Consider the following 18308-nt stretch of genomic DNA (forward strand, 5'->3'; position numbering starts at 1 on the left):
GTTTTGACTTGGTTTGATTTTACTCATGACTAAACTTAGGTGGTGTCTGTAAAAAGTGCTATACTGTTATGGCCTTCAAGCCTTGTTGTTTGTGTTCTCTCCCTCTCTCCTGTCTCCAGGTACTGCCCCTCCCTCTCCTTCCCATCACTGAGCTGTCCATACCTGGGCTTGTTAATCAGGAGGATTTAAAAGGAGGAGAGAGCTGAGCTTTGCCAGTGGGATTTTCGTTGTGGTTTAACTTTAGTTGCTGGCAATTTTGTAAATAAAACCTTTGTTTTTGGTCATCTCTGGTTCCCTCACTTCTTTTGCCTGTTAATTACTTTGTTACCACCCTTATTCCCTAGTTTTTTCCCTCTAGATTTGTAACATATACAAATAAACTTTTGCATTATTATTATTATTATTATTACTACTACTATTATGTCTCTGAAATTTAGTGGAATATAGTGGACTGGAAGTATGAAGAGGTTAAAAAATACTAAATTAAAGCACAAACACCTCAAAGTTGTACATTTGTACAGTAGTGGAGTAGTATAGTTTACTTATTAATGTTCACCACTGCTAAGGGATTTTTAACTCCAGTCCCCAGGGCCCACCTGACAAGTTCCACCTCTTATGGTTACATTGTTATTGTATTGGTGATACAATGAATTGTAAGATATTAAAATATTAGTTCTGAGGACCTGAGTTAAGAAACTATGTAAAACGAAAAACAACCACCTGGGGGCACTAGCTAGCAACAGACAAAACGATAGGTTCAAACATACTTGCTCAAGGGTTAAGGCAATCAGTGCCAGACGTCTTCTCATTCTAAGTCGCCATCTACGATGGGCTCTTTCATATTGCTGGCGCAATGTAAAGAGATATGCCAGACTAAAGGCAATAAAAAGGCAATGAGGCTCCATTTCTCCCCCGCCGCGTCAATTAGCCTACCGTAACTTAACGTTGTTTATGGCAACAACAACCGGGTGCTCGAGACGCGGCGGTTATTTCTCTCACCACCAGAGCCGGCCCGTGGCATAGGCAGTATAGGCAAATGCTAAGGGCGCCATCTGCTGGAGGGGCGCCGCTAGCGGCCAGAGGGACGCTGGCACCGGTTGTTCTACCGCATAGGCGGCGCCATTTTGAGCCAGGCCTACCCAATCAGAACAATATGTTTTCGGGATTAAAATGTTCATCCAGCCAGCCATGCCAGCCTTAGCAGAGCTCATGTGAAACTAGCTTCTCAGTCAATCAGCAGCTTTCTATCATACATGAGTGCCCGCCCCCAGGCTGCGTCATCAGCATGTGACCCAATCAAATGAATGAGTTAGTTTGCACGCAAACGGTCCCTCCCCGACTCAGGAAGAAAGAAATATGTACAGGTAAGAGAAAAAAGAGAGACGGAGACGGAGTTTATTATGGCGAAACAGAGCAGTTTACTTGGCTTTGTCACCAAACGACTCCGTGTTGAGCAGGAGGAAACTCCTGCGGCCATTCCACCACTTGATTTAAATGTTACGAGTGCGAGTTCTAGTTTACCGGTGAGCTCAGCCGTCCGGCCCCGCTCCCAAAGCAACGCCAGTCCTCCTCCTCCTCCTTCATCCATCCCTTCAGTCATGTCAGCAAGCCAAGCCACAGTAACAAAAATAACTGGGACCATTTCTGCTGCACTGAATAGCCTATGATAGATTTATTATTCTGAATAAGCTGTAACCAAAATAACTTGGACCTTTTTATGCTGTGTGTGCGTTTTATCCGTTGTTTATAAGACGGGTGCTTCCCATCCTTAAATGTGATTGGCTGAGCCGCGTTCCATGCCGTTGTAAAATCAGTGTAACCCGCTGGCAGACCGCAGCACAAAATATCCCTGTGCCAGTGTAAACGGAAATGCGTTGCCTAGCAACCAACTACTCTGCACTCAGCTTACTCGTTAGGTCACATTTGTTTCAAGACTTTTGTAAACAAAATGTCAGACTTTGTGGTGAATTTTGATTCGCTGGGTGGCCTGAGCCTGGATGAGTGGTTGGAGCTGCTTGGTGTCTGTTAAAAGACGCTGAATTCACCACCAGCAACAATGTTTTCACTGGTGTGGTAAAGAAACTCCGCCGAGAAGGACGTGACAAATCTTCCCACCACCAAGCCATAACCGAGGCAGACTGCCAGAAGATGAAGCACTTTCAGGCACGAAGCTCAGACACACCTTGGGCGCTTGACTGTAAAGTCTGGTTTGACGTGCAGCTTCATATGGGACGCAGGGCGAACGAGGGCAACCGTAAAGCCCGACTCTTTCAGCATACACCAAGACGAAAATGGCCCAAAATATGTCACGCTGAATGCACAAAAAATCACAAAGATGCTGCCGAAAAAAACATAGAAAGCCTGAGGGGATTCATATATGAGCAGCCGGGTAACCCACTGTGTCCGGTGCCCTCCCTGGAGAAATAGCCTACCTCTCCCTGCTGCCTCCTGATCCACCTGCCTTTTATCTCCACCCAAAGCGGACACAGTGTGACAGATGTAGCCTACCGATGACCGATGTATGGTAAGTTAACAGTATACTTTTATTATTATTGTTATTGTTACAACCGACGTTAGGCATACGTCTGCGCAAAAACGCACCTGTTGCGAAACGCACACCACCGTCCCTGCAAAGAGGAGTCCAAACATAATTGAACACTATTTTAACAATTGCACCATTAATGGAAATATCCAATTCAACATTAACGAGCCCAAATAGCCTGATGTGACATGATGATGGCGCTAGATGAAAAAGTGATCTTAGCAGTGGAGGGGCGCAAGAGAGTAATTTCACCTAGGGCGCCAACATAGGAAGGGCCGGCCCTGCTCACCACTGTCATTAGTAAGGATTTTAAAATCATCTGATCAACATATAATACGACACACAATTTGTAAATGATGTGATACGAGTCTCTTCAGGAATGACACCGCACATCTTGCAATGAAATCACATTCATTTATAAGTTTTATTTATTTATTTATAAGTTTTTGCTTGTTAAGCTAAGTTGATTACGCTGACAACAACGGGGTGCACGAGACGTGACGGTTATTTAGGAATGACAACCGTACATCTTGCAAATGACAGCGGTAATGTGAATGAATGAAATAACATTTCAAAAGACATTTCACCTGGGTGTGTTCTGGAAACTCGGCCGGAAACAGCTGTGACGTTGCAGGGTGTTGCGATTGGAGTAAATTCGTGAAGTGAAGTTCCCTTCGCCGACGTTCCCTGTGCAGGGAGTAGGGAGTAGGGAGCTCTGTCACAGTACACTGTGGATCGGAACTCAGCTAGAGACAGAGACAGAGACCAACCAAGAGAAAAAAAAAGAGAAGAATAACACTCCGGGAACAGTTACCATCCTGCTGTCATAATTCAAAGAAAACTTGGTGAGTGGAAACAGTTTGTCACAAAGTAGGCTTATTAGTAGTTAATAAGTAACCTAACTGTCAAAAGCCATTAGCAGTAGTAGCTGCTCCTAGCAACAGCTTCTTTTAAAAACGTTCTGAAGTATTAGCAGCTGTTAGCAACAATTAGCATTGGTGGCCATTACTGGCCATGTGCATTGACGCTAATGGGAATGGCATTTGGCATTGTTTTAGCCGGCTTTATGCCGGTGCCGTGGATCAGCTGATTATCAGCTGATCCGGGTTGTAAATATAAATCGGTGTAGTTTTAGTGTGTTTTTAAGTTTCATATGGTGAAAGAAAGAGCCAGTTGATGATAAGAATATAAGATTTATGGAGTTTGTGTGGGTTTAAAAAAAATGTTTTAACTGAAAATATGAAAAAAGAATGTACTAGTATACAGTATATATATATATATAAATATTTGTCATTGTTTTCTGAAATACTAATAATATAAATAATATTAATCGAATGATAATAAGTTAATTTAGAGAATTTAGAGATACTGTTTGGCATTTTAGTGATTATTTGTACTGGCTGTGTGCTTTCAAGGCCAGGAGAGAGCAAGTGAACGAGCGAGCGAGCAAGCTTGTGTGTGTGTGCCTGATCATCGTCGTCCCCATTCAGCCCACTCTCTCTCAGAGAGGAACAGCAGAGTCTCCTGCTCATCAGCCCAGGAGATCAATGCAAGGTGAAGAGAGCCCCTACTTCTGCTCAGGAAGTTCCATCATCTCCACCCCTAGATTCAACACCTCCTTTCACGTCAAGCAGATAGTTTATCCGTCATGCAGAATAAATGATTTTCGCAGCCATAGTCACCCTACTCGCCCTGCATCAGAGTTCAACTACAGGAGTCCGGAGGCACCTTCCCGCAGGCAGCAGTCAGCATGTTCTGCGGCCACCTCAGGCAGTCAGGCTTGCTACAAGACTTTCCAGGACCCCATGCAGAAGACTTATAGCGGAGACTTGCTCCAAAGACATTCTCAGCACTTTACCCAGGACAAACCTTTCACCCCCAAGACTCTGAAATCAGATAAGAGTTCATACCTCTCCAACTACAGCTATTACAGAGCTCCACGAAGGAACCCAAACCAGGACTGCATCAACCCCAGACTGATTCGACAGGAGACCTATCAAGGAACCACACAAACCAAGGAGCGTTCATCAGTGGAATTGGACGATTTACCTCAGGTAATTAGTACTGAGCATGAGTGGTCTGAGGATGAGCTCAGCGGCCCAAATCTCTCAGTATCTAGACAGCACAACCAGACCAACAAGGGTAGAAGCAGTGGTTTCTTTCGCTCCTCATCAAGGATCTCACCAGAGATCTTTGATGGAAGTCTCCTTTCATGATGAGTGTGTCTGCAGTGGAAGAAGAATTAATGTACCTTGAATTCATTTCTGATGTAACAGAGGATATCTTGGCTAGAGGGCACTTCTCTGACAGGGTCCTGGATCTGGTGATAAAGCGCCATATTGACATGAATAAGCATCGACTTGATGAGGGTAAAATGCGCCACTTTCTGGAAGGGCTACGTAAAGAATTTGAGGCACCAGTCAGCACACCCACCACCAGTTCAGAGCTGGAAGGAAAGGAGGATGATATGCGTCAGAAACACTTCCCACGGCTGCAATCAAGGGCGTCAAAACAGGTGGAGATCAGAGAGGACAATGACAACTTCCCTTATGCATCACTCATCAAATACTGCGATTCACCAGAGAATGCCATTTCCCATTTGGTCTCTACGTCATTACATCGCAGCTCTCCTCAAAGGACAGCTTCACCTTCTGTAACAAATAAATTGGAATTAGAGGGTCGGAAAAAGGGCAGCAGCTCTCCGTGGTTTAGTGAGAATGGCAGTGAATATGCAGGGATCAATGAGGAAGACTGCCATCAAAACCAAACAGATACCACAGGGATGGAGAGAGAAAGTGTCAGACAAAACCATGTTTACAACAGTGAAGAAGACCACCATGAAGACCATGCTGAAGTCAACGACGGACTGTCCAGAGAGGTGGACGATCTGGAGAGAAGTTTTTAAAAGTCTCTGCATGTATCCGGCAATACACACGATAACAACTTGGCGAGCCAGCCAGGAGAAATTGGGTTTTGTAGAGTAGCTCTAGTGAGATCACTGTAATACCAAAAACAACAACAATGGAGGTTATTAAATCTGCTAATATTAAAGTGCAGAACTCTGTTATAATTGAGCTTATGCACAGAACGCTCTAAAGAACTTCCGCATCAACATAGTCCAGCTCACTCATTTCCGGTCGCTCACTTCCGGTCAAACGTTACAGTGTATATACTCCACTATACCAGCGGTGTGGAGCACAACTAACGTTCAACGAATCTGACGAATCTGAACAAGAAAGCGGAGCGTGCATGCTGCTGCCTCACCTGCTGTGTCAAGCTCAATCAAACAATGCAGTGCAATGCGGTCACCTTGTTACATGCAGCCTCCACTGACATTTAGGGCTCTAGTTTCCCGGCGCAGCGCGGGGTGGCGCAGTGAGGCGAACCCCACGCAGAGCTAGTTTTGACCGGCGAAACGGCAGAGGCGGACAGTCTCCAAGTTTCGCAGGCAGAGGTTCGCCGAGATGGGAGTGGCGGCGCAGCGGGGGGAGGTGCCGACAGATTCGGCTTGGCGCAGTGACAGTTTCGTGCCAAAAGGCTTTGCCGAGGTGCGCCAAAAGCTCGCCATCTGAAACCACATCTACTTTCAGCGCAAGGCGGAGCGGAGACATTTAAACAATGAATTAAAAGGTTGCTATATATATGGTAACCTTGAATTAAAAGGTTACTATGTAACAGTGAATTAAAAGGTTACTATATATATAGTAACCTTTTAATTCACTGTTTAAATATCTGTTCTGGCATTTCTTCCTTATATTACTTATTAGCGCATATCAAATCAGATAATGTGTGATATGCATGTGTAAACAGAATAATTCAAAGAACTTGTAATTGACTTTTTTTCTTGTCTTTGTGTGTGTAATCAACTTATGAATTTTTATAGTGATATCTGAAAGTAAAATTTTGATCCCTTTCCCCTGTGTGTTAAAAACTGTTTTTGGTAATATATGGTCATAAATAGGTGATTTTCAAAACTTTCCACCAATGGGATTTCTTGGGACTTTTTTTCCCTCACTCAGGACAAACTGAGGATACAAAATCAGTTGAGTTTGCTTCTCTTGCAATTTGTCCTAGGTTTTTCCATAAAATGACTGGACTAGCTTGGCACTGTAACTCATGGCTTCAAGGGGCTTATTGCTTTTATAAAACGGTTACCCTACATATAGCCCATAAAATAAACACACAAGAAAAAACGCAATGGAACGCGGCTCAACCAATCACATTTAAGGATGGAAAGCACCCGTTTTATAATGTAACGTTAGCTAGTAGCTAGCTAGCTAGCCACCACGTTATCAGCATCGGGGCTAACGTCAGGGTAGACAGCCGCCGAGGTAACATTATGGGTACATTTAGCTTAGCTGGGTAGCCCCGATGCTGGGCTAACGTGATGTTAGCTAGCTAGTTAGCTAGCTAAGCTAAATGTACCAATAACGTTACCCGCGTTAGCTAGTGTCTTGTTTTTTGATGATGTCACAATGCTTTGTGACATCATCAAACTACTTGATCAAACAACTTGATCAAACAACTAACAAACAAACAACTAACTGATCTAACCCTAACCCTACAAACTCCAAATGGGTCAGTACAAGTGAAAGTTTATGTGTGTAAAACATCATCCTGATATCTAGTCCAGTCATTTTATGAAAAAACCTAGGACAAATTGCAAGAGAAGCAAACTCAACTGATTTTGTATCCTCAGTTTGTCCTGAGTGAGGGGAAAAAAAGTCCCAGGAAATCCTATTGGTGGAAAGTTTTGAAAATCACCTATTTATGACCACATATTACCAAAAAACACTGTTTTTAACACACAGGGAAAGGGGTTCAAAATTTTATTTTCAGATATCACTATAAAAATTCACAAGTTGATTACACACACAAAGACAAGAAAAAAAGTCAATTACAAGTTCTTTGAATTATTCTGTTTACACATGCATATCACACATTATCTGATTTGATATGCACTAATAAGGAATATAGGGAATAAATGCCAGAAGAGACATTTAAACAGTGAATTAAAATGTTACTATATATATAGTAACCTTTTAATTCACTGTTACATAGTAACCTTTTAATTCAAGGTTACTATATATATAGCAACCTTTTAATTCATTGTAGGTAGGTAAACATCTACTCCTTCAAGATAATTTATTATGTTCTACAACTCCTAAACATACACTAACACCACATTACTAACATTACTTATTACTTGTTTATTTTAAGTATAATGGTGTCATAAAAAAAAAAAATACAAAAATTTATATATTTGGAACCGTTATCGGAACCGGTAGGAACCGGAATCGTTAAGAGGGAATCGTTTAGGAATCGGAATCGTTAAAATCCAAACGGGTCCCAACCCTAGTTGTCAGTTGACACAATGCACAAGTAATCACAGACTAAAATCCATGAACTAGTGATGTGCAACTAATGTTTCTGCAGTTTCTCTGCTTTCTTCTGGGCATTGTCCCGTAGTTTTTCTTTCCACTGCTCCTCTTTCTCCTGTCTTTGACATTCTTTATCCCACAGCATCGCCAGTTTTTTCCGCTGGCCATCTACAGTTTCTGGACAATCCGTAAGAAGAATCAGCAGAATTGTCTTCCCAATTTGCTCGTGGTTCTGCTTTCTCTTTCTGTCGAAGTTCCATTTCTCCAGCTTATCCAGTACACCAAGTTTGATTTTAGGCTCTTTTTCTTCTTGTTGCCTTGCTTCATTGTCTCTCTCCTCTTGTGTTTCCTTTTCCCTTTCTCTCTCCTCTGCTCTCTGTCTCTCTCTGTCTCTCTCCTCGGCTTCCCTCCTTCTAGTTGCCTCTATTTGATCTGTCTTTTCTGTTTCCCTCACTAGCATTTGAGGCCCTTTAAGCTTCACTTTTATTCTCCCCTTTTCGTGTTCTAATTCGTTCTGGAGGATCTGGTCGTGAATGCCCATTGTTTGATTTGATTTTGGATTTGGTGCTGCCCCCAGCTCAAGCAGCTCATGCCTCACTTCTCCACGTTGTAGAAGGCTGATGATTTCCCTGAGCTTCTCAATGACTGCTTGTCGCTCCTGGACGGTTATACGGAGTCTCTTCAGTTTGTTCCCGGCCACAGTCACCAAGTTGGCTTTTTCTAACTGCATCTTCTCGATGTTTTCTCGTAGCTCTCTGATGGTATTGCAGTGATTCACCAGTCTCTCCTCAAACACGACCTTTGAAATTTTTTGGTGTGTCTTAAGGTCCTGAATGATTTTTTTTTGTGCCGTGATGGTTTTCCATCCCTCCTTTTCTATGGTCACTAAATGGTTATTTTCCTCCTTCATTTTGTCAATGACTGTGTCTTTCACCGTAACGGTTCTATCAAATTCTAGCATATCCTCCATGGACCGGAGTGACATGTCATGGTTTTCCATCTTGAGTTCCTCAATGATTTTTTCTTGTTTCTGGATGACTGTCTGCGTCCTTTGTTCCTTCTCATCACTGCACTTTTCCTTCTCGTACTGCTCAACTGTTTCCTTAAGCCTCTTAATGGTGTCCTGGAGCTCAGCAATCTGTCGTGTGCTCTGCTTTTCCTGGAGATCCAGGTTTTTTTCCAAGAGGGACACCCTAATTTTTGTCAACCTCACTGTCTCTTTCAACATGGAAATCTGTTCTTGAGCCTCCAGCAGACTCCTGGCCTGCTGCTGGGAGAGTTGTTCACTCATCTCACTGTTAACCTCTGTCTTGGTTTTCAGTTGAGCTCAAGGACATTGACACAGTGTACCAGCATGTCTGTTTATACCTTCTGCATGACGATGTGACATCATCAAACAACTTGATAAAACAACTAGGTACAGAGCATTACACTGCAAAAACGCAAAATCTTACCAAGATTATTTGTCTTATTTCAAGTCAAAAATGTCTTATTTCAAGTCAAAATATCTCATTACACTTAAAATAAGACATGATCACCTCAGAAGTAAATTGTTTTTAGACAATTTTCACTTGTTTCAAGTGAAAATTCACTTGAAACAAGTGAAAATTTGCTTGTTTCATTGGCAAAATTGGCCAGTGGAAAAAGTGAAAATTCACTTGAAATAAGTGAAAATTAGCTAGAAACAAGAAACAAATTTTGCCAATGAAACAAGCAAATGTGGAATTGCGATTTCTGAGGCTGGTGACTTGGATGAACTTGTCCTCAGAAGCAGAGGTGACTCTTGGTCTTCCATTCCTGGGTCGGTCCTCATGTGTACCAGTTTCGTTGTAGCGCTTGATGGTTTTTGCAACTGCGCTTGGGGACACGTTCAAAGTTTTTGCAATTTTCTGGACTGACTGACCTTCATTTCTTAAAGTAATGATGGCCACTCGTTTTTCTTTAGTTAGCTGATTGGTTCTTGCCATAATATGAATTTTAACAGTTGTCCAATAGGGCTGTCGGCTGTGTAGTAACCTGACTTCTGCACAACACAACTGATGGTCCCAACCCCATTGATAAAGCAAGAAATTCCACTAATTAACCCTGATAAGGCACACCTGTGAAGTGAAAACCATTTCAGGTGACTACCTCTTGAAGCTAATTGAGAGAAGGCCAAGGGTTTGCAGCGCTGTCACCAAAGCAAAGTGTGGCTACTTTGAGGAATCTAAAATATAAAACATATTTAGAGTTATTTAACAATTTTTTCTTTGCTACATAATTCCATATTTCTTGCTTCATATATTTGATGTCTTCAGTATGTATTTACAACATAGAAAGTAGTAAAAATAAAGAAAAAACATTGAATGAGAAGGTGTGTCCAAACTTTTTACTGGCAGTGTATATCTGTAATTTGCATTTTAGATCTGTGTGTTAGGGTATCTTTCTCTTTGGGTTATTTCTGTCTTAGTTATTTTATTTCCTCATTCATAGCAATTATTGTAATTTTCAGTTTCTTATGAATGATGAATGTAATATTGTTTTTCTGTTTAATCTCTTCATCAATTAAGAAACAAACTTTTTTTTTTTATCATTTAGGTGGTTCTTAATGTTTATAGCTCCAATTTCATGGACACGGTCACACTGGTGGCTGGCAGGTCCCTGAGAGGTATGTGAAATGTTTGCAGTAGAGGGGAGTGGAGGAAAAGAAGAAGAAAGCCACACTGTTATATACATGTGTTCAATGAAGCAAACAAATGATTACAAACTCGAGCGTGCTGGACCTACCTCTGTCTCTATGGTTGCTTCTGATCTGGTTACCGGATCTTTCTGGATGTTGTACTTTTCTTTAGAAGAAACAGCAGAGATGGACTGGACTGGAGTACTCGACCCCAGTACTTGAGTAAGAGTAAAAATACTACTTGTCAAAATTTACTCCGTTACAAGTAAAAGTAGCTCAGTCGACATGTTACTCGAGTAAGAGTAAAAAAGTACTTGCTTAAGTATCCAAGAGTACATGCTTTTAAATAAACTTAAAGTAAAAGTCAGAGTAAGAGTAAATTTCGTATCCATTTTTAACTCTTGTTTCAGAGAATTAACTCTTTGAAATCACCTGCACTAATGTACTTGCGTGTAGAACCACAATGTTATACAAAGCCTACAGAAACACCTATAAAAACAAATAAAATGAATGAGATCAGAAGAGGACAGTAATTGTCATTTTCACGTTTTATTAAACACCCCCGCACACACATCAGGCAAGACATTTTCTATCTCCCCCTCACTGAGGGGAGCAGTGAAGAAATTCCTTTACAGCAGTGGTTTAACCTTTTTATATCAAGGTCCATTATTTATTCGGCATTTATTGATGTGGTACCATAGGAGATTACAGGCAAACGTTGATAAAAAATAACAATTCTTTAATTAAGTAATGCAGATGTTTAACAATCATTTAACTCTTAAGTGAAAAATTTAACCAAATGGACCCGTACCGGTCCAACTAACTCTCCATCATTTAGTTTGGGACCAACTGGAACCCCCTCAAAAACAATGGTGGTCCCTGGACCACTGGTTGAGAAATCACTGCTTTACTTTCTTCTCCTGCTGCCGCCATTGTCGCGCTCTTGTTTTGAGTTGTTGTGAGTCAAAAGAGCATGGTTACTTTGGTGTTATCCTTATATGGGTAGGGGATGACGTATTTCTACTTTTACGTAGATCCCAGTGGAGAACGTGTACTGTGATAGGTTTCCTTCTTTGACAAGCACAGCTTGTGTCCAATAGTATTTTAGAAAAAAAAAAAAAAACCCCACAGCCGACCTTAAAGTAACGAGTACTTTTCAGCCTTCCTAGAAATTTACTCGAGTAAGAGTAAAAATATTTGTCTTGGAAATGTATTCGTGTAAGAGTAATAAGTATCAAAGAAATCTAATACTCAAGTAAAGTACAAATCCTCAGAGTCTGTACTTAAGTACAGTACTCAAGTAAATTTACTCTGTTACTGTCCACCACTGAGAAACAGTATATACCTATTACTGCTTGGGAACATATATGGACCTTTTTGGCTCTGAAAAAGGTACACATAGTTACTTTGCAGTCCAATAATTAGCTGTAGGGGGGGACATTTGTGTAGATTGTACCTTGGGGGACTGTACCCCCACTTCTGATAGTGACACAAAATGATCACCTCCACTCGCAAACTTGCTCGCTCAGTCAATAGGGACAGGTGGGGGAACTGCTTGTTCAACTGCTTAACCTGAGTAAGACGCTAAGTGAGGCTGATAGTCAGGTTACTGTGTGTATGCAAAGCTAGCCACATGTAAAGGTAGATGTTCCTTCCACTGTTGCCCTTCTCAACCTCCTCTCCACATACTGAGTTTTATTTTTGCACGTCTTCTCTTAGGGCTGTTTTGGCCTGGTTTGGAATGGCTGGGACTGGGTTGGACTGCTAAAGTCATCAACCTGCGCTGGTCGGGGCCTGATAAATCACCTTGTAATAACACACGTCAGCAGGTAAGGGGGGGCAAGGGCTCGGCACAGCTAGCTACCATAAATCTCTGGCTTGGCTGTCCAGGCAGTGTCCACTTTGTTGAAGGTTGTGTGGCGTGTAATCTGTGCTCGCCTGCAGACTTACCCAACCACCCCACAATTCAGTTCTCTAAGAAATTTTTCTGGGGCTTCATTTAGCGGCACTCCCACCTACTTTCCTTCTGTGTTTGAATCAGGATGGTTTATTGAAGTGCTCCGTTATGTGCCACATAAAGTCTGACCCTGACTCAGTCTGTTTGCAGCCTCCAGCTTCATAGTTCACATGACCCATAAAATGATATTAGACTTTTATGTATAGCTCTGCTGCATTAGCGTGTACATAAAATCTACAACGTAAAATGTTTATTTCCACAGTAACTTCATATATAATGAATTATTTGCCACATGTGTAGTGTATATATATACATATATATATATATATGTATATGTGTGTGTGTGTGTGTGTGTGTGTGTGTGTAAATATATGATATTTATATAACACACACACACACACACACACACACACACACACACACACATATATATATATATATATATATATATACACACGTGTGTGTGTATGTATGTATGTATGTATGTGTGTGTGTGTATATATATATATATATATATATATGTATACACACACACACACACATACTGTCAAATTCCTTATGACACATTGGTACATTGGTATAGTCGCTGTAAATAAATAAATCAGTCAATAAAAAAGTCCATGACAAAGATGATTTTGTGGTAAAATAATGCAGATTTCCTAAAATGCAATGTAGATGCCAGTCAAAGCTGCTCACTAATGCCTTATTTGCTTATAGTAATACTAATGTTTTACAGTTAATGGGATATTGATTTATTGATGTAAAATGCACCAACTAACAACTCTAAGAATCTGTTGTACATCAGGCATCTGGCCAAGAGTGGGGGTGGCCATGTTTATCTGTGCCGTCTCCATTGCAAAGAACTGCTACTGTTGTACCGGGCTAACTTCCATATAAGCCGACTTGCAGCAAGGCACTGACTCACTGAGGTGAGAAGTTTTGCAGCAACAACCAAATGAGCAGTGGAGTCTAGTCTAGTCCATGGCCAACAGTTCAATTACCATCCAACTCCATTCAGGCTCTGTGATCACAGCACTGCTCTTTATAGGCTGAAACTTTAAAGCACCTGCTTTGACAGCAGTGATTTGCATACAGCCACAGTTTCATTCCATAAATATAAGAGCAAGGATGATTGTCTTCCCTGTGGTGTTGTGTTATCATTAGGTGTAATAAACCAACTCATCAAACTGCTAGAATCGGAGGGTCTTTGTGCAGAGAGAGGCTTATGAGTTGATTTCAGTGTTAAGAACAGAATAAAGAACGAGTGGATTATTTCAATATATAAAACAACTAGTCTAGGTACCTGTTTTTTCATGTAATTACAATTATCTTTGATTTTTCCAGTTCAAGGAGGAAAATAACAAGAAAATAACCACAAAAAAGGATACTGGGAGTTTTTGTTTTTTGTAGAATTTGTAGAATTCATTTGTACACAATTCATTCATTTGTAGATTTGTAGAATTCACTTTATATTCGCTTATATGCTTGTAGAAGTGATATTTGGACTCGTATCACACCCAGGTAACTCTACAACCCAACACTTTACCTTAAGTACCTCTTTAAGTTCACATTGAGAGGAAAGCATACATATAATACACCCACCATTCCTTGTCAGACTACATCTATGTTGATGTCACTGGTTCTCACTGCTGGTTCAGACATGCCAGCCCAAATCTGTTTTTGTCATATCCAGATTGTATCCAGACTGATTTTAGAAAGTCTGGAGAGCAATAAACCACATGGAACGCAATTTTTGCAAATCAGATCCAAACCACATTTGGAGGTGGTTTGAAATGCGATTCCAATTGGATTTGCACAGATGAGTCTCAGTGCGGACGCTCTGGACACTCAATAGGATTTCAAAATGTCTCTTACGTCACTCTGAACGTGACTCACAGCGATGGCGTCAGATCCTGAGTGAGGGAGGTGCAGCAGAGCGGCTCAGAGGCTGAGCAGAATCCCTGCTGCTGCCAGCAGAGCCACATGGAGGACGACACAGAGAACAAAAGGCCTAAAAAGGACCAACGCTGAAATAAACTGTCTGCCCACAGCCTCTGGACATTTCTCCTGCTTCTGTGTTGGAAAGCTGTGTCATCAGTCCATGTACTTACTGACGCCTATGTTGTTACCATAGCAACCTGTGCAGATAAGTTGGTGATGTGTGGACACACAAATCTGATCTGATCACTTGCACATAAACAGTGTGGACTGGATGTCTTCAAGATCTGATTTGAGAAATGAATCTGATTTGCCTGCAGCCTGAACAAGGCCTGATATACAGTACCTACCAAGAGTGATGCAACTCAGCTGGTTGTAATGTTATAGAAATAGATCTCCTGTTAGATAGAGCTCAGCTTACTACCGAAGGCACAACATTTTGCCCTGAAAAAGTTACATAATGTACCTTTAAGGCAAGTTAGCATGAAGAAATTTGAGTCAGCCATTCATAGAATTCTTGATGTCATCCCCAAAATGGCCTCTTGATTCTACTCAAGCAGGATGAGGAGTCTGAAGTAAAAGCTGTGTAATATTTTAGGCCTTCGCTGTGGAGGGATGATAGATGAGCCAGACAGCCGTCTTGGATCTTCTGACTGAGGCTGGCTTCCAGGGCCTGGGTCGCCCAGAGTGCTTCCCCCCAGAGGGCCGACTCTACCTTCCTCTGGTCTGCACTTGTATTTAAGACCGTGGAGGCATGGAAGTATGAGAGACTCAGTGCAGCTCAGCATGTTTATGTCTTCTGGTGGTGGGAGTGTCTTTTCATCCATCCCTTGATTCTTGTATGTAGAGTGTAACCACGCACAATAGCTGGGATACCACAGCCCCTTTGGCCTGTGCATGTCTATCATGTGAAAGGATACATCATATTGGCCGACGCATCTCTTTGCATCTCTTTTTCTGCTCAAATGCAGAAAAATTAGAATGAGCAGGCAATGACTATGAATGAAACAATAATGAAATAAAAAATTCATTCATTTACGCAATCATCTACCAAAATTTACTCAAATTTACACAGTTTACCCACATTAGACCTACATAAAACTTTAGTACTTAATTTCATAGTTTAGACCATAGTAAGAAATTTCTGAATGTAAAGGTCATTTGAAGGTGAGACTTGCCGCATTTTGTTTAGTCAAAAGATATCAAATCACATAAACCCCATTCTAAGCTGATCACTTCTTGTACCCATACCCCCTTTCCTGGCATTGCTAGAGTTTGGAGTATAACAGCCAATTATATTCCTCAATAACAGCCCTTCTGCATTTTGACTGTGACATAATATTTGCTTATTGCATAGCTATCTTGAATACTTCATTCTGGTTGGTTAATTCTGTTTTCCACTGCTTTTTACCACCATCACACTGGTATGTGGACCAGTATACAAGCTGTGTAATGAACAGGATAAACCACTCCATGGTGGTCTGTTATCAAAAATGATAACTTCAGAAGAGGTTCTTCACTTGTGCCTCGGTGATTATTTTTCAATATCAGACCGCCTCCCTTACTTGAGCAGATGCTGCTAATAACATTGTGTTTTTATTTGTAAAGTAAGACTAGTCCTTGTTTAGGGCCATAAAGCAATCCTAGAGATTTCCCGCAGTTTTCCACTCAGTGGCACGCAATGCAGTGCAGGCACTCCAGTAGTGGGTGCTGTCTCAAAATGACATTAAGATGCAAAAAAAAATCTAAATATATTTGATTTTGTTCACATGGACAAGAGGTCACACTGCAAAAAGTCAAAATCTTACCAAGATTATTTGTCTTATTTCAAGTAAAAATGTCTTATTTCTAGTCAAAATATCTCATTACACTTAAAATGACACATGATCAGCTCAGAAATAACTTCTCTTTAGACAATTTTCACTTGTTTCAAGTTAAAATTTACTTGTAACAAGAAACAAATTCTGCCAATGGAACAAGCAAATTTTTACTTGTGACACAAGTGAACAAGTTAAAATTTGCTTGTTCCATTGGCAGAATTTGTTTCTTGTTTCAAGCAAATTTTAACTTGTTTCAAGTAAATTTTCACTTGAAACAAGTGAAAATTGTCTAAAAACAAGTAATTTCTGAGCTGATCATGTCTTATTTTAAGTGTAATGAGATATTTTGACTAGAAATAAGACATTTTTACTTGAAATAAGACAAATAATCTTGGTAAGATTTTGACTTTTTGCAGTGCAGTATACTTTTCACACCTTGAGTGGTGGAAAGATGACCCACAGTGCTGACTCTCACATGACAGGAGGTCATTTTATGTAAAAAAAAAAAAAAAAAAAATGTATGTAATGTTGCATAATGTAACTTTAAGAAGCTCCAGGTCTTGAAAGCCCATCTCCTAGTGCAGCTATTGATGGACAATTGTGTCTGAAGCTCAGCAGCAGCTACTGTGACTGAACCATGCCGGTCCCACGCACAGCGGTCTGAAGTCCCAGCTGCTGTCGTTTCCTCTGAGTCTACCCAGAGCAATGAGGGTTGAGAGCTCACAGCACTATCCCATAAAAGCACAACAGCTTTTATAACAAATATTTCCTATCTCCTATAAAAGAAATCAGCGTCTCCAACATGTAATGCTCCAACATCTGTTGCCCATGTGGGGAGGAGCGGTGCTTTCTCTTCAGGTGGGAGATGTGTTAACGCATAAACAATGTAACATTAGAGCCCGGCGCAGGTGTAAAATACAGCCGCACTAAAACCGCGCGGGTTGGAAGGCCGTGCTCTGTCCTTTATGATAGATCCTTGCACGCACGGGTGTGTGAATACAGGTTTCATTGATTCTTTTGATGTGAGAAGGCCATTTGTTGAATTGTTAATATGAGATTTAAACTTGAGCTTGGTGCCTATGTAGTGAGAGACAACACTCATTTAACTGATGTTTTGCCATTTGCAAAGTAGTGAAATGATGTCATAAATGATGTCACATGTCTTCTAGTCAGCGTTGTGTCCTTACTGAAAATGCTATGACTTAGGAAATCATAACTGAATTAGTATTCCATAGACTTATGACTACTGTCTGCAGCAGTCTCCAGTCTTTAAAAACCCAGTTTTTTCTGATAAAATAGAGAGGACATCATTAGATATGAAGCAGTCTATTCAGGTATGTATCAAGGTTATTATAGTTTTGCATTTTTTATTTGTTTTTATTTATTTATTTATTTTTACTTTTGATTTTCAGTTTCAGTTCAGTTTTAGGCAGATTTTTGCAGATTTAGCAGGTGTGATAGTTTAGTCTCTATTTTCTTTGAAAATGCTTAGTTTCAGTTTAGTTTTTATCAGTCTCAGTGTTAGTTTTAGTTATATTTTTGTTATATGGGGTATCTGTCAGGGGTGACATTCCTAAAGGTCAGAGAAGGTACTGTGTAACAGAAATTCAACAAAACATCATACCATTTAAAAAAAAAAATATTTACCTCAGACAGATGACCAACCAAATAAACTGGCAAAGATGGAAACGAAACTTATTTTAGTCAGTTTTGTAAACACACAGTACAGTTTCAGTTAGTTGTCATTTTTCTGTAAAGCCTTGTTTTCATTTTTATTTCAGTTACTGAAAATGTTTTTTCACATCTAGTTTTGGTTATTTGGTTTTTGTTAATGATAATAACCTTGGTATGTATGTCCCTCCGAAAATCTGCCCTCCTAAGAGAGGGCAGATTTTACACACCTCCAGATTTTTTATTTTTTATTTTAAAGACAATAAAAAAATTATGAAAACTACAGAATGACTTGTACTGCTATGAACACATTTTATTATTTTAAATATTTGTGTGGGAT

At 40.5% G+C, this 18308-nt stretch overlaps 1 protein-coding gene across 1 annotated transcript; it reads left to right on the forward strand.

The window, feature by feature from the left end:
• The first annotated feature begins 4061 nt into the window (after nt 1–4061).
• Nucleotides 4062–4882, forward strand: LOC115372666 (spermatogenesis-associated protein 7 homolog). The gene has a single exon (XM_030070729.1). It carries the CDS (start codon nt 4090–4092, stop codon nt 4756–4758), a length of 669 nt encoding a protein of 222 aa, XP_029926589.1. The 5' UTR covers nt 4062–4089; the 3' UTR covers nt 4759–4882.
• Nucleotides 4883–18308: the final 13426 nt, after the last annotated feature.

The sequence above is a fragment of the Myripristis murdjan genome, chromosome 15 (genome assembly GCF_902150065.1).
Source record: "Myripristis murdjan chromosome 15, fMyrMur1.1, whole genome shotgun sequence".
Classification (NCBI taxonomy): Eukaryota; Metazoa; Chordata; class Actinopteri; order Holocentriformes; family Holocentridae; genus Myripristis; species Myripristis murdjan.

Excerpts from the sequence above, each read along its gene's own strand:
- LOC115372666 (XM_030070729.1), top strand. The coding sequence starts at position 4,090 with ATGCAAGGTGAAGAGAGCCCCTACTTCTGCTCAGGAAGTTCCATCATC.